Source organism: Berghia stephanieae, chromosome 1 (genome assembly GCF_034508935.2).
Source record: "Berghia stephanieae isolate SIO BIC M18660-M18661 chromosome 1, UCSD_Bste_1.3, whole genome shotgun sequence".
Classification (NCBI taxonomy): Eukaryota; Metazoa; Mollusca; class Gastropoda; order Nudibranchia; family Aeolidiidae; genus Berghia; species Berghia stephanieae.
In genome coordinates this window covers 21244363-21266862 of record NC_088360.1, presented here as the reverse complement: position 1 = coordinate 21266862, position 22500 = coordinate 21244363, and the positions used below count along the sequence as shown (strand labels likewise).

The window sequence follows — 22500 nt, the reverse complement described above, 5'->3', positions numbered from 1 at the left end:
TTTTTTTTAATTGTTGAAAATCATTTATGATAGAGAGGTATAATTCAAATTAAAGAGCTACATGGGAATGAAGAATATTATGCTATGTTGACTTAAACCCTGCTCATTGTCTCTCGCTGGACACTAATAATAATAATAATAATAATAATAGTATAGTAGTACAAAGCTGCCAACTTTTCAAAATGCAAAAACGTATTATTATACGCGGTGCGGCGCGGACGCCTAAATCATGTCTTAAAATGGCATATTTATTAATGTACTTCAGTACTAGAATGGTCAGAACTGTAATACTAAGAGAAGCTTACCTTTATCATCATACTGGGTAGGCATAAGTGATGGGGAGGTGGTGACAGAAGCAGATTAATGAGGCTTGGGCTTAACCCTGTCCCGATACTGAGCTTTTTTTGACCGCACAACCCTTGGAGACTGACTGGGCTTCGAGTTCGATAACTTTATGTGTGTGTATTTGTAGGCATGGTCAAGACTGGAGGACTTGAAAGTTAAATTTGATGCGTGTGGCATGTCATTGCCTGAGGCAGAGCGGTTTTTCCCTGAAGGCATGGACCAGCGTGAAAAACTGGAGATGCAGGACAAGTTCTGCCAGGCCTTTTCTGGTGCCAGTCAAAAGTTGGACAAGTATATGTCCACAGAAGGCCAACCAGGGATTCAATTTAATAAACAGTTGCCTTTTTTTGATCCTAGCAGACTTATTATGTTTGATGACACTGATCTTTCATCTCTGCCTGGAATGAAAGAGGTGCCTGCTACAGAAATCAGGAGATACAAAGAATCTTTTGGTCCAAGGGCCTCAAAGGCCTTTATTGGATTCCGGCACGATCGGATACTAGCACACTTTTTGGTGATGACTGACCGTGCCAGTATAACGCCAGTATACTGTATTATTATCATTATTATTATTACTGCTGCTGAGGCAATAAACAAATGTGGTTTAAATTGAAACTTTGGCCTTTGTTTGTGCGTTTGTGAATCGCAATTTTTTCTCCCCCCCCCCCCCCCTCCCCTTGTCAGATAATGTTCCGCAAAATTTGGCAATTTTTATGGCAACTTTTGCCCTTTTTTATGGCAACTTTTGGGGTTTTAAATGGCAACTTTCCGCAGGGACAGCTTAACAGCCTCCTTTGTGGCTGTCTTTGCCCTCTTCAGGAACTCTGAGTCAAGTTAGGAAAAATAAGACTGACTTCAGGGGCAGCCTGAGTACAGACATGCTTTCAGGACTTCTCATTGTCAAGTCTAATAGCACTCCATGCCATGACAGTGAGTTCAGCTCAGAGTTCCTGAAGAGGGCAAAGACAGCTGCATAGGTGTGAGCATTAGTTTTTTTTTCGTTTTTTTTTCTGGTTTTTTTCTCTTTTTCTGGATTGGCCAAATCGTACTAAGTGGTAGTAGTAATAATAATAACAGTAATTCATTAGGCTCACATGCCTTGTTTACCAACATACAGATTTTGAACTAAAAATATGAACTTACGGACCCAGGAAGCCAAATGCGGAACAAATCCGTTTTTTACGGAACGGTTGGCAGCTATGTAAAAAAGTAGTCTTAGATCAACTTCTCTATACGATATATCTTGACATTGAAATAACCTGTCCGATGTTCTTATTCTAAAGTGTGGGGAAGGCTGAAATCCATCAAATGATGTACATTTTACCATCTTTCAACCAGAGGGGCACATTTGGTGGCTGGCCTTAGTTCCTCCCATTCTACGGTAAAATAAAATTGTGTAATAGGATTTCAATGTTTCTGGACCATAGCGGCCATGCTGTGCTATAGAATGCTCAATGGCTAATTACAAGAGATGATTTTCTAAAACAAGAACTCACTTTGCCAATGAGAACTTTATTGATAGCACACTTGGTTCTTTCTCTGGCCTCTCCACTGCTTGTCTTTTGAAGACGAGTTAAATCTGAAACAACATCAAATATGCTCAAAGCTCTAGTTTTAGAAACAAGCGGAATATTGTCATATTCATTCTGGTCCAATTAACATATTTTCAATTCATTCAACTCTATGGAGATAAATTTTTGTAATAATTTTAAGCCAAGAATTAAAACAGAACGATTAGGACTTGACTTCAGGCCTTTCATCTGATGAGTCAACAGACTTTTCCATCTGGGCTGCTTTGACTATTGTAGAGGTGACAAATTTCCACTCCCGTCGTTCTTTTGCACATTGTCAAATTGTTTCAAAATCTTGAATTGATTGTAACTGTTGGTCAACATGTCTGAGGTCACATCTTAGTGTTGTAGATGTTGATGTTCTTGATCGACCTCTTTGCTTTTCGTTCTTGTGATTGAAAGTGTGAACCATCACTTTGTTGCTCGGCATGTTAACGTTTTATCTTAGAATGGGGTAGAAAAGTCGAAGCCTGTTTTATTGGTTATGATAGCAGTGTTGCTTTGATTTTGCAGTAAATAGATTTGTTTGATATTCTTATAACACTATGCTCATATAATTGCAATTTTAGCCAAAATCAGGAAATCTACATACAAACCATTTATTAATGAACTGGCAATTTCTCTCTCAGAACCACAGCCTTATTACTGGACAAAAAAAGAAAATCAAAGAGAAGGATAAGAGATTAGATGAGGATTAGATGGATAGAACAGAGCCGATCAGATATCCCCCCCCCCCCCCCCCCCCCTCCAATAGACCACAAATTACAGTTTTCATACCATCTCTTGCTGCAAGAATCTGGGGCACATTGACACTTGTTTTGGAGGACATGATCTTGCGTATCGGTTGGTAGACTTCAGCAATTCTATTCTCATTTCCCTGATTTAAAGAAGGAATATCGTATCAAAATAACAAGTGATGGAAGGGCCATTCCACGTCAAGTGGACCAAGGGTGGGAACCACACCCCTTTTGATTTTCCTCAAACTTGGCTCAATTGAAGATACTTATGAGACATGAAGAAAACCAAATTTTCAGTTCAGAATATGGATATTTGAATTTTATACAATTTTTTGAAATTTTGTCTCAAAACGCATCAAAGTCAGATTTGCTCGTGGGTCCATTTTTGAGAGGCTATAACTTTTTTATTAATCAAGCTAACTCTTTCAAATTTGGTAATCCTGTACAACTTTTAGCATAGATTACAATTATTTGAAAGAAAATGAAAATATTTATCAATTTTTGGAGTTATCTGCCCTTGAATATGGCTCCCTGTGCTGTTCGGCAAAAAACTGAATTTTTTCAATATTTTTTTTCATGACTTTAATGTTTCATTTTTGGTCATTGTTGATTTGCATATCAATAAATAACATATGGTCCAACATAATAGAGCAAAAATATGGGTCTGGTACTATAATGTTTTGAACAACAACGCATAGCGTAATGAAATGTTCACGAAAATCGCAAATTTTTGTCAACTTCAAGGCTCAAAACGGTCAAAGATGTCGGCAGAGATTTATGGACCCACGAGCAAATCTGATTTTGACGCGTTTTGAGACAAAATTTCAAAAAATTGTAAAAAATTCAAATATCCATTTTCCGAACTGAAAATTTGGTTTTCTTCATGTCTCATAAGTATCTTCAATTGAGCCAAGGTTGAGGAAAATCAAAAGGGGTGTGGTTCCCAATTTCCGAAAATTTGGTCCACTTGACATGGAATGGCCCGGAATGCACTTTTCAACACCACCCAGGCATCCCACACACATAACTTGACAAACCCAGACACGGACACACACATACACACACACACACAATGCACTATTCAACACCACCTTGGCATCCCACACACATACCTTGACACACACATACACACACACACACAATGTACTATTCAACACCACCCAGGCATCCCACACACATACCTTGACAGAACCAGACACACACACACACACACACACACACACAATGCACTATTCAACACCACCCAGGCATCCCACACACATACCTTGACAAACCCTGATATGGACACACACACACACACACACAATGAACTATTCAACACCACCTTGGCATCCCACACATATACCTTGACACACCCAGATATGGACACAAAAACACACACACACACAAATACTGGTTATACACTATGCAAAATCTAAAGAGATTAGTTGAAAAAGTCAAAAAAGTGTTCCCTTGAAGTGTAATGTGGTTGAAGGCAAAGCTGGTTTTAGAAGGAATGAAACTGTTTTAGCCAGCCATTTTTATGAGTAGTTCTCACTAAATTCTATTGATTAGACTATAAACGTTCAAGGTTACACATAGTTTGTGTTGGTACGTTATATCCAGCTGGGGGGATGTTTTGAGTTTTTGGCCAGCACCAGCAAGAGTTCATGAGTTCAATGTTACTGATATTTGGATTTGGAGAGAGACATGTGTATCTGAGGTCTTCTAAGACATTGATACTCAAGATTCATAGGGGTGTTGACACGAGGGGCAAGATGGGGATGTGACTCTTGTGATTTTCCTCAGATAGAAGACAAGTTGTAAGTGTTCTGCCGTCTCACGGAAAAAGGTTAGAGACCTGATTGATGCAAGCGAGGGTTCACAGTGCAAAACGCTTACCCTTGAAAAGAATATCATCATCATGGCTTATCCCTCTTGGACGTAGCCTCCACAACTGCCAACCGAAACAAGCTTCTGTCCTGCGCCATCCTTCTACATTCAGTCACTGGCTTATTCACCCATTCGCTGTGGCCTTGTGACCATAGGAATTTAAATTTAAAGAAACTTGTCATATGTAGTCGCATTCCTTAAGATAGCAGTTTTATGTTCTCAGTTGAAAGTGACTGGATGAATACAGTGGATTTACCTTAGCCTTGTCAGACCATTTGAATGATTGGATAGTCACGTCAAGTCTCTTCAGCAACATCTCCCGCCACACTCGATACTCATCAGACAAAACCCTGTTGATGTCCATGATTTGGGCCCATTGCTTGTCCGATAGTCTTGCCTTCAGCAATGGACTGCCAGCCTGGCCTGGGTATTTGGACACCAACTCTTTCACCTGGAGACAAAATAGAACATTAATTTATTGAGGACAACTCCGGACACACCATGACAAAGCCTCGTATGACGGACACTGAGGCAAACGGAGAGATTTAGAAATATTTGTTATCAGAATGATCCCTTGCCTATATATATCACAGGCCATAAAGTCTGATGTGCATGAATTGTATGGCATCTCTATAGTGCCTTATTTCTAAGCCCCAGTTAAAAAAGTGCTTGATATAGATCAGTAGCATAAAGCTTACATAGTGACAATAAAACTCTCCACGCCTTTACAAATAAAAATCTGCTCAGGCACAATTTGTTTCCACACTAAAAAAAAAAAATAAATAAATAAAATTCCATTTATTCATCCCATAGGGGAAATTTGTCTTTAGGGCCTATTCCAAAGGAAGACTGGAAACCCTGTTGTCAGCCCCAGTGCAATGCCGCAAATATACATACATACACAGACACACTAACACTCCGACACACACAAAGCTATTGGATATAGCTTTGCCCATCTGTAAAAAGTGACTTGAAGCCATAGAATATAGCTGCTTGTCTATTGGACACAGCTTTGCCCACCACTACAAAGTAAAATTGTTGAATCATATTCTTGAAGCAATTGTCCAATTTGGTGGCCTTGTGTTTTGTTTGGTTATTTCTAAGGGTTTTACGGAGCTTGCAACACATTTAGGTCATATCAGCTCCAGTAGAAAGGAAGGAAATGGGATAGTCATATTCTAGAATTACAGTTAAAGCACCCAAGAAAAGGAAAGACAAAGAAAAACTGGGAACAAATAGGGATCAGATGTAGATTTCAAGAGCATCAGTGTGCTTAGTTTGAGATCACCTATAAGTCTCATCCAGACACAAACACAAGATCCAACAAAGAGGAATACACTCAAATTACGTTATACAATCAAAATAACAAATATAACAATACATAACAGAGAGATGATTTAAAAGGAAAACAAATATAATCTCCCAAAACAATAACTATGCATTTGACTGTTTCCCTCCCAGCCAAGGACTCTGGCCAGGACAAGACCATGAATCTCATTCCAAGACGAAAGACAGAAAGCATGTTGGAAAACCGAAATAAGGGGATGGAAGACGCAGTGAGTGCCACCCTGCCCACTATGGGAGACCAGGAACCCCACACCGGTGGTCTTGTGTGATTTAACATTGTAAAACCAAGGACGAAGACAAACTGTGCTGAAATATTCTTTAATATTAATTATACTTTCATTCAATTAAGACATATGCTGATAAGTTCAACCCTCTTAACTAATCCTTAATATAATTTGAAATCTCCCCCCCCCCCCTGTTTTGTTTATGTTTCTAAGTAAAAAGGAAGAAAATTCTGGAATTACAAGACAAAGAAGAATAGATGTAGATTCTAAAATCACAATATTAATGTACATAGTTTGAGATCCCTAAGTCTCATCCAGATACCAGCACAGGATCCCACTAAGAGAAATACACAACTAACAACACATAAAGGATGATTTACAAGGAACAGAAAAATCATCTCCCAAAAGTAATATATAACACACTTGACTATTTCCCTCTCAACTGAGGATTCCGGCAAGGACCAGGACAAAACCAAGTCATCCCATTCCAAAACAAAGACAGAAAGCAACTCAGAAAACAGATCTACAGGGATGAAAGACACAGTAAGTGACCTCCTGCTGACCATGGGAGGTCAGAGATCCAACCCAGCAACACCCCCTTCCTCCCAAACCAAAGTACACAGACAAAATTTGAACTCATAGGGTTTTTGTTATCTGGTGGTGACAACGTGTGCAAGACAAAAATGTTAGAAGAAACAAACCTCATCAGCCTCCAACAAAGAAGAAAAGAAACCCGTCTGTCATTCGTGTTCAAGATTATAAAAGATCAAATACCATCAATAAAGGCAGACTCCTTTTTCACGCCAAGACCAAACAAAAGAAAAAAACGAGCACTCACTTTTGCCAACCACATAACCGGAAACCCCATTGAGAGATACGCCACAAACTGCTTCAAAATCCCACAGACAAGAACACAAAACTACAGAAATTTGTTCCTCATTAGAACTATCTCGGAGTGGAATGGGCTGGATGAACTGGTCATCATGGCACCACACCGAAACGATTTCAAGGCCCGACTGACATGGCCTGCACCCAATGAGGACGCCGCTGTATTACAACCAGACCATTAGTTTCTTCAGCGCTAACCATACAGATACAGACCTTACCTTGGCTTCCAGTTTGGAGAACATTTGAAAAGCTGTAATATTTGGGGGAGGTTTGGAGAACTTGAGTGCAATCATCATCAATTTCAGATGTTTGGCTACGTCACTCTCCACCTGTATAAGACATGAATAGTGAAAATATCACAACAAACATTCAAGAAGAGCAATGGGTTTTTAATTCTTTGTTTTTTAATTACTTGGACAGGTTTTGCCAGATCACCTCTCATATATTATCTCAGGTTTTATTTTGAATTGTTTCCTCGTTCACTGAATGAATGCATGACCAGCATATTGTATTATCTACTTTCACTCTCTCCTTACTGGCTATTTTTAGCATTTCCCCCCAAAATTCACACCCACCCGACACAAAATAGACTATTCCTAATCAAACAAAAAAGTAACAAGTGCATTCTATACAGAATGTTATTCAGCAAAATGTCTATAACAATGTGTTTAGTATTTATAGCTGTAATCAAAGCATTTCTTTAAATTTTGTGATGTACAAGAGAAATCAGAATGGGAAAATTGACTGTTGCATCGTAACGAATGTGACGATTTTCCTATAGGTGGTAAGGAAAGGGTCAATACCTTTCCTCGTGCTAACAAATCTACATAAAAGATCAATAACGATTAAAAATCAACTTACAACTTAAACTCTTCAAATTAGAGCTACACTCCATGTCTTTATTAGACTTAAGCTTGAGCTTTCATAGAAAAAACTTGAGCTTTTACATAACGCAACTTAATGTTCTCAAAGTGCTTTACAAGGGGTTTCAAGCCAACAGCAACACTTAACATGTAAGATGAGACATGGTGCCTGTAAGGCCATAATACAATTTTTTTTTTCGGACAGAGACAACGCTATTATCCGATCCAACAGTGAGTGGCAAACCACAAGACCAAATAGTCATTTTCTTAAACCAGATCACTTTCAATCTCTATAACTCCTTTTCTTTCACACACAAGGTGCATTTGCCTTGTCCAGTTGACAGTCCAATCATTTTTGTCTATGTCTCTTTCTGTATTTAAACTTTAAAAGTTTGACTGGCAACTTTGGCGAATGGTGCACTTCTTTTTCTTGTTTTAAATCTCATCACATGATCCCACCCAGCAGGGTTGGCAATATGGCTTTTCAAATGCCAAACTTTAAAAAGTTATCATTTTTAAGCCATTTGACATGGAAAGATTGGGTTTGGCATTTTTTTTTTTTTTGGTTTGTTTTGGGCATATAAAGAGATTATCAATGCTCGTGCAGATGATTAAGTCTTTTTTGATTTTTCGATTTTTTATTTTAGGTTAACATAAAAACATACATTTATTGTTCTAATTCTTTATAAAAACATACGTTTATTGTTCTAATTCTATCTAAAAACATCAATTTATATATTGTTCTAATTCTATGTAAAAACATACATTTGTTGTTCTAATTCTATGTAAAAACATACATTTGTTTGTTCTAATTCTATGTAAAAACATACATTTATTGCTCTAATTCTATGTAAAAACATACATTCGTTGTTCTAATTCTATGTAAAAACATACATTTGTTGTTCTAATTCTATGTAAAAACACATTTATTATCCTAATTCTATAAAAACATACATTTGTTGTTCTAATTCTATGTAAAAACATACATTTATTATCCTAATTCTATAAAAAAACATACATTTGCTGTTCTAATCTTGCAAAAACTCTCAAACCTGGGACTTTGCGATGTCTCAGGTTTGAGATTTTTTGCCAAGATGAGGGTCATTTAAATCAATCGATATCTGAAGGACGAGTTTTCTGGCCAAATATTTCAATATGGGTTTTGCCAGTGTACAGCAGAGATCTCACAACTCCTTAAAAATAAAAATATAAACTTCCTTTTTTCATCCCATAGGGGAAAACGTGTCTCTAGGTTCTATTCCAAAGGAAGACTGGAATAACCCAGATGTCAGTCGCAGTGCAGTGCCACAAATTGAGCTAGGGCGAGGTGACCTGCTCAAGGTCACACATCGCAGCGGCAGGTGACGAACTCGGCACCTTTCGGATACACTCGGCACCTTTCGGATACGAAGCAAAGACCGTACCCCTGATGCAAGCTGCCCCCAGCGTGGGTTGTATTAATTTTTATTCACAGATATTTGAAGTAGACAAAATAGCAGGCAGGCAGGCAGGATGACAAGGGATAAATAAACAATTGAAACCTTTTGTAGTTTTTAATAGGAATAAACCAGTCCAGCTTAAAATGACGTCATTAATGATGTTTTATAGACTGAAACAATTTATATCAAAAGCGGCTATTTATCAAAAAATCAATGATTGCTGACCTTCACCTATTAAAATATTTTCCCTGCTCTGCACTAAACTTTAATTGAATTGGAACATCAAAATAAAATACGAAGGGGAGTAATAAACAATAATGTGATGTTTTTGGGGGGGGTTTTAAAATGACATTTTGAATTAAGCTATAATCTACTTTTAATCTCATCTTACATAAAAATTCTATTTACTTTTTAATATTTACTGACTTAAATGAAGATTTTTACAGGAAACTGTAAAACTGGGATGTTATAATACAGCTTTTGACCTATACTGAATAGGAAGACTGGCTTGCCTTCGGTCAGAAAATCCAATAATGATCAAAAACGATATAACCTAACAAACCGGTTCATTGCAGGAGGAAGAAGATGAAGACAGCGCCGATGGTTTCTTCACGGCTATCATTTTAACACTGGCTAGTTCTGTCAATAAAAAATCTGAAAAGAATAAACATGAAAGAATGAGCAGGAGCATGCTTTGTACTTGACTGTAATTTGATCTGTCTTATATAGATAAGAAGAAAGGATGTGACCCATGTTACATTTTGTAGTTTGATCTTTGATCTGTATAATATAGATAGGAAGAAAGGATGTGACCCATGTTATATTTTGTAGTTTGATCTGTATAATACAGATAGGAAGAAAGGATGTGACCCATGTTATATTTTGTAGTTTGATCTGTATAATATAGATAGGAAGAAAGGATGTGACCCATGTTATATTTTGTAGTTTGATCTGTATAATATAGATAGGAAGAAAGGATGTGACCCATGTTATATTTTGTAGTTTGATCTGTATAATATAGATAGGAAGAAAGGATGTGACCCATGTTATATTTTGTAGTTTGATCTGTATAATATAGATAGGAAGAAAGGATGTGACCCATGTTATATTTTGTAGTTTGATCTGTATAATATAGATAGGAAGAAAGGATGTGACCCATGTTATATTTTAAAGGTGTTATGAGGGCTGTAATACGTTTAGGTCATTTTAGCACCAGTATAAAGGAAGAAAATTTGATGGTCAGAAAATTATAGGTAAAGAAATTAAAGCAGCTAAGAATAAGTAAGGGGTACAGATAGAGATTCCAAGAGCTAACTATTGATGTACTTTGATGACCTTAAAGTTCCATCCAGACACAAGGACACAATTCAAATGTTTGCATGTGATTATGTTCAAGCTAAAAAGTGTTTAACAGAAATACGATTTACAAGGAAATACAACATCATCTCCAAAAGTGAATCCTAAACATCTGTCTGATTTCCATACCAGTCCCAGCCTGGGCCAAAATAAATCTAAGACAGACAGAAAGCAAGCCGGAAAAGAAGATGAGGTATTGAGGGATACCTGCAGACACAACAAAAAGGATCTTGCCAGCCAGCAGCGTAGCCCGAGACTCCAAAGGGTCTGAGACAGAGTTGAATGTGAGGGGCCGAGATGGAGTATCAGAACAGTGAGTAAAAATATATACATCACAAGAGAGGAATACAAGGATGCGTCATGTTATATCCTACAGGAGAGGTCAATTAAAATCAACAGTATAGACCGTAGATGTAAACTAATTACATTACAGAATTATGACTTACAAGTCGGTTGTGTTTGTTTGAAGTTAAACTCTAGTCTCTTATCTTTAAAACTTACAAATATTATATTTCCTCTGTCTCTGAATAAAATAAAATCGAAGCGAAGAAGGCATTTTTTCTCTATATTGACTGAGCCATGGAAACAGTTTGTACCAGTTATTGTTGAATGATCTCTTTGGGTTTCCGTTCATTACAGAAAACCAATAATCCTGTTCTTGATGAGGACCCGGTCCCATAATTGTCAGTTTATCTTCTTTGATAAGGGATGGGTGTGACAGATGAGAAGTACGGCCAGTCAGTGCGTGAAGAAAGAAACAAAGATGGAGGTTATTCTGCCTCGTGCTCAGACGGGATGAAGATATTCCAGCACAGACCTCAATGGGTGATTACTTCAGGCAGGGAGCCAAATACAGAGGGTGTACACCAACTTCACTTTCAACATCATTTAATCAAGATCTCGGAAAATATCAAATATATTTAGAAACAACAACCAAAGAACTGATTTCAACAACACCTGAAAACATCCAATTGCCTTGGCACCTTATGATGATATTCAAAAGCTAAAAACACTTGCACGGGACAAAGATTTAGGGAAACAAATTACTAACTGGATACTAGAAACAGACTGACACATTCGAAGTAACACACACATCCACGGCAAGCATCCAGAGACAGTGCAGCCATATTGCTTCATTCATTATCATCTTAGCCTAGAGAATTTATGGGTGTTTGGAAGTAGTCAACGTGATTCATCACTTCTATACTTTAACAAAAGTAAAAGAAAAAAAACCAACAAAAACCAGTCATTCTCAATGGCAGCATAAGAACATCAAAGTCAAAGGGTTTCTTATTTACAATGAGGTCCATTTTTTTATCATTATTTAAATATAAATTAACTGATCACGTGAATAAGAATAAATTGCCAACGCTGAACTTTTATAAATTACTTTTGATGGCAATTACAGAATCACAAGTTTATAGTCACTATATAAAATCGAGGACCCAAAAAAAAAAAGATCTACAGGATTTATAAATCCTATCAAAATTATTCTTAAATTCGAATTAAAGTAAAATGAGTAAAGCAGAGTAAAAAGGCATGAGTTGGCAACTCTGTTTGTGTGGCTAGACATCAAAGTTGGACAAAAACGCTACGCCTTACCCAAGAGTTGAAGGCAAGCTGCTTTGGAAGCCAGACGAGACTCCATCGGACCACTGGTCAGTTCCTCATGAGGACAAGCTTGATATGAGTCACAATTGCATTTGGAACAGATAAAAAAATATGAAATTATTAATAAAATCAAAAATAATAATAATACAAATAAAAATAATCATAATACATAACCTTAGCTATAATGTGGAGAAAAAAAGGAAAATAAAGTTTTACTGCTTCTTTCATTAAGGCCAAAGCTTCAGACTGAAGATTGTATGGCTGTCTTATCAGTAACGGGTTTTAGAGAGAAGCAGGGAATGATATTTTGAAGTCATTAGTCAAAAGGATTTGTTTACAAGTGGTTGGTAGGGAGTTCCAAAGTTGGATAGTGGAGGGCAAGAAAAAGTCAAGATGATGGTTTGTTTTGTTGTTGTTCCGTTTCAAACGGCTAGTTGGAATTTTGAGTTTTCCGATTTGTGCCTGGTGGAACACGAGGAGTTTGTTGATGGCACGTCTGTCATGTAGCAGTTTCCATTGGAGATCGTTCATAAGCTGAGTTACACACATATCCCGCTCATAGTTTCCACTGACAAATTTGGCAGCCCGACGTTGGACTTTTTCTAGCTCATTGATTTCTGGTGATGTGTGTGGATCCCACACTGAGCTAGTATATTCCAGTATGGGTCTGACATATCCTCATAACATCTTTTTCACAGTTCCGAATAATTTTGTATAAATCTGTGGTACGTTTTTTTGTTCTTAAGGGTTTTACAGCGCTTGCAACACATTTAGGTTATATCAGCGCCAGTAAAAAGGAAGAAAATGGGATAGTAGAAAGTTCTAGAATTACAATTAAAGCATCCAAGAAGAAGTAAGACAAAGGGGAACTGGGAACAAATAGGGATCAGATGTAGATTCCAAGAGCATACCACCAATGTACTCAGTTTGAAATCACCTACAAGTCTCATCCAGACACAAGCACAAAATCCAACAAAGAGGAACACACTCAAATGCTTACATTATACATTCAAAATAATAATAATAATACATAACAGAGAGATGATTTACAAGGAAAAAATATCTCCCAAAACAATAACTATGCATTTGACTGTTTCCCTCCCAGCTAGGACTCCGGCCAGCGCCAGGACAAAACCAAGTAATCTCATTCCGAGACAATGACAGAAAGCATGTTGGAAAACAGATATAAGGGGATAGAAGACACAGTATGTACCTCCCTGCCCGCTATGGGAGGTCAGGATCCCCACCCAGAATCTGTGGTACGTAGGCTTCAGAGCAATTGGGCCTATGGAACCAGAATTAATCCTGAATTCTATGGTGTGCAACGGACAACAGCAGTTAGAAGAATTGTTCTTCCTTTAAAATCCACATCCCACCTTGTCCCCAAATCAAACCTGGGACTTTAAGGAAGACTTTGCAAAGTCCCAGGTTTGAGAGTTTTTGCCAGGATGAGAGTCATTCAAATCAATCGATGTTTTTCTGGCCAAATTTTAAAATACCAGTTTTTCTAGAGACCAGCAGTGAATTGGTGAAAATGCCAGCGACTTGAACAAACCATTTTACTGTTTTCACCAGCCTGGCTCAGCAGTACAGTCTTTGCTTCTTACCCAAAAGGTATCGCGTTCGACTACCCTCCCCGTTTTGTGGCCTTGAGCAAGTCACCCCTAGCTCAATTTGCACTACTGGGTTATTCCAGTCGACCCAAAAGATAATTTTTCCCTTGGGATGAATAAAGGAACTTTCTCAAGGCCGCACAGCACAACTTGTTTTTGTTTTTAAGGCTTTTACGGCGCTTGCAACACATTTAGGTTATATCAGTGCCAGTAAAAAGGAAGAAAATGGAATAGTAGAAAGTTCTAGAATGACAATTAAAGCACCGAAGAGAAAGTAAGACAAAGGGGAACTGGGAACAAATAGGAATCAGATGTAGATTCCAAGAGCATACCACCAATGTACTTAGTTTGAGATCACCTATAAGTCTCATCCGGACACAAGCACAAAATCCAACAAAGAGGAATACACTCAAATGCTTACACTATACATTGAAGATAACAAATATAATATTACATAACAAAGAGATGATTTACAAGGAAAAAAATATCATCTCCCAAAACAATAAGTATGCAGTTGACTGTTTCCCTCCCAGCCAGGAATCCGACCAGGGCCAGGAAAAAAAAACCCAAGTATCTCATTCCAAGACAAAGACAGAAAGCATGTTGGAAAACAGATATAAGGGGATAGAAGACACAGTAAGTACCTCCCTGCCCACTATGGGAGGTGAGGATCCACACTCAGTACCTTTCGGGTACGAAGCAAAGACCGTACTGCTGAGCCATGCTGCCCTCATGACTTTCAGCAAATGATTTTCTGGTTTCAGAGTGATTGCATCGTACTGTCTAGTCTAAATTTATGCTGGTCGCCGATAAAGATCATACATCCTCACTTTTTTCCGTCATGTAATCTTAAGAATACGTCTGACTATTCCTGCTCCTAAAGCAGTTGTGCTACCTTATGATTCGATATTTAACCTATTCTTTCTTAGTCCTCCGACAGACTGGTTACATATACACTTTCATTGATTTTGGAATCATAAAAGTAGAGGGTGTTGCTTCACGACTATTGGTACCCTTAAGATAAGGTGCTGTAAGAAAGCAAAGTACGTTCCACCAAATACCCAACCATTGGTAGGCTGATTAAGACTTTATGATAATTAGCTCTATCTAGATACGAAGACCAGCCCATTTCCTCAAGAGTCATGTGCTCTTCGACCAGCTACACTCAGCCCATACTGCAACAGTGAACAACTAATCCATAACAATAACATACTCACAGCACTCTCGAAGAAACCCACTGAGTTCCATGAGAAATACTTCTGAATCACTTGGACCTACAATGGATATGAGGAAAAACAAATATAAATAAAAGAATTAAAGATGGACAAGACAGACCAGCCGTGTTCACTATTCCAAAAAATGTGTACATTTACGAAATTTGGAATGCAAATTCAAAACTTTACCAGCATCTCAAAGTCATGAAAACTTACTGAATATATATATACAGACCTGCCAACCTTCCCAGGATGAAAAGCGTATTCCATGACCCTAAAAAGTGTATTTTTTTAGCAAAAAAGTGTATTTTGTCCGCACATTTGGAAAAAAAGTGCGCACTATACAAAAATTTATATAAGAGCTAACATCAATCCCAAATCAAAATAAACTCTGATCTTCATCATTCAAGCATCTCTAGTAATTACAAAATTATCGATTTATCGAGAAACTAAAACTTAATGGCCATTTAAAATTAGCATAAGGCTCAGAAATTGCAATATTAAAGGAAATTGCTTTCGAAACACTCAAATGACCAAAAGGCCCTTAACATGTTGGTAGTATTGATGCTAGTGTCAGTGGAAGAAGTGTTGGTTGTTGTAGCGATGGTGCTCTAGTGGTGGAGGTGGTGATGATGATGAAACTGTGGTGGCGGTGATGATGATGAAGCTGTGGTGGTGGTGGTGGTAGAGTGATGTGGTGGTGGTTGTGGCAGTGACAATGCTGTGATGGCAGTTGTAGAAGTGATGATGTCATGATGTTGATAAGAGATGCTGATGAAGTTGTGGTGGTGATATCTGCTAGCCCAGTACATCAGTTATGAGAAAGTTTTGAGATAAAATATCTGGGAGAGTGGTCTTCAATTCAATAGATGACAATTTGCAACAGTAGCAAGATATTTTCCATATATATTATCTAATGATCCATATCTCTCTCTCTCTCTCTCTTTATTTTTTTTTTTTGAGCATTCACTACTACTACTCCTCCTACTACTACTATTATTACATCTATATACTACTAATACTATTTCTTTGGTCAAATGATGAGAAATTCGCAAAGTATGCAATATGCAGAGACGAGTTAAATATTTCTAAAATGGTTCTAAAAAATTCATTTGGAACCAAATACCGTTCTTAAAGCTGCCCACTTTGTAATTCAAGACTCGTACAAAATAATAAAGGAAAAAAAAGATCATTATAAATTTTATAAATCAAAATAGAGTAGTTTAGTTATTATAAAGGGAAATAACCCATTTATGTTTAAGTTAATTAGCAATACAGTTTTTAATTGAAGGCTTCATAGTCAAAGATGTTGGTTCAATTAAATTTTCACTTAGAATTTTCTATTTAATAAGTGGCAAAAGTTTAAATGTGGTCTGAGACTATTTACAGTATAAAACAAGCTTATATGCATAATTCTATGCAAATCCTCAAAAATGTATGAGAAAAATATTGGTGAAAACCGGCATCATACAAGCAACTGAAATGATAACTATAGTATTAAATGAGATGCATTATTCATTCAGAAACACGGTCAACAGTTGGTGTACAACATGTGTGTATCAATGCATCAAATGTATCATCAACATCATTCACATCATACATCTTTAAAAAAAATTGTATTAAATCCACTAAAAGCGTATCCTCGTAGTCCAAAAATCGTATTTTAATGCGATTAATCATACTGGTTGGCAGGTCTGTATATATATGAATATATAATCATTTTTAAGGTTTAGTTAATCCATGTGTGAGTAAATTGTTGGTGTGTCGAGTTAACTAAAATGACAACAATTTTGTATCTCCTAAAAGTTACGATTTTTTTTAGATTGACAAGTGAGCAGGATGGCTGATAGAATACATAAATGTGGTCCATTGTCCTTCAGTGTCTTAAGGCCCATGGACATGGAGTTTATCTAGGTTTCTATAGCTTGAAACCAATAGTAGCTATTGCTTACTACCCTTTGGGTAGGACACTAGTCTATCCCACAGTACTTTCCACCAGATATAACAAAATCAGCTACCCAACCACTGCTGGGTGGACAAGGTGGGCAGAGGGAGGAGACAGCAATGTCAGGAAAAATTTCGGATTCACCCCGTATTGATCTCATTCGCTTTGCGTGTGGTCTAAGTACTCTGTACTATTGGGACTCCCTATGGAAAAGATAAAGCTAAGACATATAATCAAAAGTTCTACACTGCACCTCCATCAGCTATTCTATCTCAGACCTGCCAATGGTCCCGGTAAAACCGGGATCATCCCATTTTTTTAAGGTCAAATCCCGCTGTCCCGTGTACGGTTTTAAAGTCCCGATTTATGGATGGGTATCGGTACTTGATATAATATTTTTTTAACGAATTTTTTATTTTCCGAATCAACGAGCATTTACAAATTTATCGATTATTGATAACGGAATCGATACCGTATCTGTACAATTTTTGTTAATAAATCTTACGCGAATATTGATTCTCGCGATATAGATTATTCCATTTTGATACTATATTTTGAACTGCTCGACTGTCTTCGGAACAGAATATAAATAGCGCCAGAAGTGAATTGAGTCTCATTTTCTTGTCTTGACTTCGCCATTTCACTTCAGTTCCATTTCGGCATTATCACTACTCATTTTCGATTGTGGATTTATATTTAAGTTCTTTTTATTTTTTGTGGCTTCAATTTCTATTTATATTTAACTATCATGGCACCTCCAGCTAAAAAACCAAAGAACATGTGTAAATTCAGGAGTGATTTCACTATGGAATTTCCATCGATCATTTCGTCGAAAAAGAGTGAACATCATGCGCATTACAAGGCATGCAAAACGGACTTTCTCATTTCACATGGAGGAAGAAATGATGTGACCAACCATGTTTCAACCAAGAAACATACAGAAGCTGCATCATCTACAAAGTCAGCTCCTATTTCATCATTCTTTTCAAGAAACTCCGAGGAAGATTTGTTTAAAAAGCAGGTCACACGTGCAGAACTTCTTTTTGTTTTTTTTCTTATTGAACACAATATGCCGTTAGCCATTTCTGACCACGCAGGTCCATTGTTTAAAACTATGTTCCCTGATTCCAAAATTGCCCAGTCGTTCACTTGTGCACGGACAAAAGCTACTGCACTGACAAAATCTTTAGCTCAGCATTACTCTGCCAACCTCGTCACTACTCTACAGACACAGCCATTCAGTCTTGTGACAGATGGAAGCCATGATGGAGGGTCTTCACAGATCTACCCTGTTGTTGTGAGATTCTATGACAGAGTCAAAGGAGCTGTCGTGACTCAATTGCTCAGTGTTGTGGAATGTAATGGGAATTCAACTGGGGAGAATATTATTCTGATGCTTAATAAGGTTCTAACAAAATTTTCTATTCCTTGGAAGAATGTTATTTCATTCTGCAGTGACAATGCTTCAGTGATGATGGGTGTTCATAAAGGTCTTGTGAAGTTCATCAAGGATCTTCAACCAGGAGTATATGTGAATGGTTGTGCATGCCATCTACTTCACCTTGCAGCCAAAGCTGGTAGTAAAGAATTACGGAAAGACATTGAAGGTACTTTGATTGACATATATTATTTCTTAGATAAAAGCACCAAGAGACAAAAGGAATTCAGGAGATTTCAGATCGACTGTGGTGTTTATCTGCATAAGATTTTAAAGCACGGAGCGACCCGTTGGCTCTCACTGCATACCTGTGTTACTCGCCTAATTGAACAATGGGAACCGCTTAAACTTTACTTTACTGCAGAATTTAATGCATTGAGCGATTCACAACAAAAAAGCAGTAAAAATGACAGGATCAGAAGAGGTAATAGATTTTTCACCAGTCCAACTTCTCGTCTCTATTGCCTCTTTTTGCGGGATGCCTTGCCACTGTTCACATCATGCAACCTTGCTTTTCAACAGGACTCTCCTCAAATCCATGTAATGATGCAACGTCTTCATGACCTGTTCACAGAGCTATTAATTCGATTTGTGAAGACATCAGCAATTGAAAGTGAGTCAAACATTTTTCAGATTGAGCACTGGCTTCGAAAAAATCAAGTACCGAGGGAGGAACTGAAAATTGGCAGTGATGCTAGGGCTTATTTGTGTACTCTTAAGGCAGAGAAGAATATAGATAAGTCGGATGAAGATGAGTTTGTTAAAGATGTCAGAAATTTCTATAGCTCTTCTTTAAAATACATTGTCTCTAAATTTCCTTAAGACGACGACGTTTTGAAACATGCTCAGTTGCTAAACATTAGAGAAAAATCAAAAATTCCTGAGGCTAGTGTTTCATTTCTAAATGATAAGTTTGGAATCGTGCCTCCAGAACACACAGATCAATTGTTGTGCGAATTTGCAAAATTCAGGATAACCAAGTTTGATGAGGATGTAACAGAGGAGAAAACAGTGGACAGACAGTGGCATGGTATCAGCCAGCTAGAGACCATGGACAGGGAGCAGAAATTTCCATTACTATGTAAATTGGCTGGGGCTGTACTTTCAATCCCCCACTCAAATGCAGACGGTGAGCGAATTTTTTCAATGGTTCGCAAAAACCATACTGAGTTTAGGTCAGCAATGTCAACAGAGACTCTCTCATCATTGATGGTGATGAAAACTCAACTGCTTGCTCAAGACTGGAAGTGTTTCTCTGTCGGCTTGGAGGATACACTCTTGAAAAAGATCAGGAGTGCTACCTCTGATTCCCTGCAGAAATAATGCTGCATCTGTGATGTTTTTTTTTGTTTGTTGCTTTAGGTCTCTTCCAACACAATTGAGGTTATTCGAGAGACCGCTGAAACAAAAAAACAAGCAATCTAACAAAAATAGTATAAATGTCAATCAAAAGCATAACCTAAAGATATCATTAGCTAAATTATAAATAACCAAGAACAAACAGGCAGAGGATTTACAGGAAAAAAAATATCCCCTGTCAAAAATACAATCACAAACCAAAGAAGCAGGATAGGCTAGTAAAGAGAAGAAGAAACGACATCACTATCGGATCGTACACCCATGCGAACATCATAGGTATATGATTCAAGGGTGATGCTCCCATCCAACCACCCGCGCATCTGTGATGCAGCTTGTAAATATGTACATAGGATTCTTCGTATTTTGGTGAGTATAAATTATGTATTTTGCTGTAAAAGGTAGTTTTTTCGGTTTGAAAATTAAAATCCCAGTTTTTGGCCTCACGGGTCCCAGGTTTGCTGGTGAGAAGGTTGGCAGGTCTGCTACCTGGGTTAAGCACTTTTACGGTCTAAGAAGAGAGATAAACAGAGACTGGAAATTGAATTTAATTAAACTCAAAACTGCCAGAATGAGGAAAGTTGAGTTACAGCGCAGTCCCCTAAAAGTTGACAACAGGGGATTAGTTAATCTTTGTTGACTTCATCCTTAGGCATAGACACTTATATAACCACGCCTCTCAGACAATCGTCATAATGTAAACAGTGGCAGTGATCGGTAAGCTTAGAGAACTCCACAGCCTTTACTATTGATGGTACGTGTTTAAGTAAAATACCCACAGTTCTAACACTTGATCGAGAGAACCAACACAGAAACTATGTGTAAACTTAAACGTTTATATTAAGATCAAGAAAATCGTGTGATAACTAGTCACCTATGTAGTGGAACAAAAACTAACAACGATCAGAGAGAGGTCAATTTCATTCATGTTTTTGTTTATAAACAACCAACTATGTTTGTCTGGGCAAGTGTGAAGGTGTGTCACAAATTCCATGTTTTGATTGGTCAAAAATCTACTGGTTAATTCAAAGGAAACAAAGCAAAAGGTATAAAAGATCTGTGCATACGTCAACATCCATAACTATGTTGAGCATGCATATATATATTTTTTAAAAGAAAAAAATATATAGGCAAATAAAAAAATAATTAAATAATGAATAGGTAATGTTTGTTTTTTTAAGGGTTTTATGGCAATTTCAACACAATAGGTCATATCAGCACCAGTAAAAAGGAAGGAAATGGGATAGCAAAACATTCTAGAATGACAATTAAAAAGGGAAGACAAAGGGGAAATGGTTCATATAGGGAACATATGTTGATTCCAAGAGCACAACATCAGTGCACTTAGTTTGAGATCCCATAAAAGTCTCACCCAAACACCAGCACAAGTCCCCACTAAGAGGAATACACTCAAATGCTTACATTATATATTCAAAACAACAAATATAACAATACATAACAGAGAGATGACTTACAAGGAAAAAAATATCATCTCCCAAAATAATAATTATGCATTTGACTGTTTCCCTCCCAGCCAAGCACTACAGCCAAGGCCAAAACAGTAATCTCATTCCAAGACAAAGACAGAAAGCAAATTGTGAAACAGATATATGGGGATAGAAGACACAGTTAGGGCCACACTGTCCACTATAGGAGGCCAGGAACCCCACCCAGAAAAAATAGGTAAAAAAATGGATGAATAAAATAAATAAATAAATAAATAAATAAAAAAATGGAAAGAAATGCAAATGGATATTAAGATAATATCAAAATGACGGCAAAAGTTTTGTACACTCTGCACAAAAGGTTGAGCCTCTGAATTATAAATATGATTTATATTAATCATCATCATCATCATAGAAGGCATTTCTAATGCACCAATCCTCACTGACAGCAGGCTCTCAGCTCTAACATTTGAAAACAACAACAGAGTGAAAAGAAAAGTATTTATTCTTTCTTTGAATTGTTTGTAATTTGTCATCTCTCAAAGATCCCGCTGTAAATTATTCCAGATTTTTAAATACATGACGTTTAAAAGATTGATTTCCCATTGTCTTCATGTGAGTTAGTGGGATAAACTGGATCACCTGCAGATTAGAGCCATGAAAAAAAGTGGTAGGTTTTATATGGGACAATGAACTAGGCAAAGGTATTGTGGCCACCTAGGTAGAATACACTGTGGGTGATGGAAGCAGTCTTGTAGATCATCCACTTTTCCCACGGCAACCAGTGCAATCTGAACAGTAGATTGGACGCACGCACTACTTATCCGTCTAGACTGTATTTCTACTTGTAACTATTGTCACGTTCAAAGATAATAGTAGTAAATCTATATAGCACCTTTTGACTAAGCCTTAAGGCAGTAGCAGTAGTAGTCGTGATGGTGCGCGGCATGTGGACTTGTAGTATGAGACTCGCCTTCAGACCAGAGGGTCCAAGGTTCAAGTCTCAATCTGAGTGGAGCACACATGAATAGTTGGAAAAGACTCTTTACTCACATTCTCTCACCATACTTAGGTGTGAAATGAGTACCTGGTAGTTAAAAGCATTGTCTCTGAAAAATTGAATTTTTGTCAGATCATATATTCATTAGATATTGCACTTTATAAAATTGAGCTTTTTCATATCGTGCAATATCCACTAAACATGCTCAAACGCTATAGATACAAGGGGCTCCTGGA

General features: G+C 37.4%; 2 protein-coding genes across 2 annotated transcripts in view; one reads left to right on the top strand and one right to left on the bottom strand.

Annotated features, from left to right (window-relative positions):
• LOC144970270 (uncharacterized) overlaps positions 1–22500 on the bottom strand; it is a 52306-nt gene that overhangs the window by 22046 nt on the left and 7760 nt on the right. Inside the window, exons 3-9 of the mRNA XM_078909735.1 lie at positions 15084–15140; positions 12245–12322; positions 9849–9940; positions 7203–7313; positions 4782–4976; positions 2694–2793; positions 1842–1924 (exon numbers count right to left, since the gene is read on the bottom strand). Of these exons, the coding sequence (XP_078765861.1) occupies positions 1842–1924; positions 2694–2793; positions 4782–4976; positions 7203–7313; positions 9849–9940; positions 12245–12322; positions 15084–15140 (716 nt within the window). The remainder of the gene's footprint in view (positions 1–1841; positions 1925–2693; positions 2794–4781; positions 4977–7202; positions 7314–9848; positions 9941–12244; positions 12323–15083; positions 15141–22500) is intronic.
• LOC144963460 (uncharacterized) lies at positions 17774–22345 on the top strand. The gene has a single exon (XM_078897543.1). It carries the CDS (start codon positions 17774–17776, stop codon positions 19283–19285), a length of 1512 nt encoding a protein of 503 aa, XP_078753669.1. The 3' UTR covers positions 19286–22345.

Bases quoted from the DNA above. Each gene is read 5' to 3' on its own strand.
- LOC144963460 (XM_078897543.1), top strand. From the start codon at position 17,774: ATGGCACCTCCAGCTAAAAAACCAAAGAACATGTGTAAATTCAGGAGT.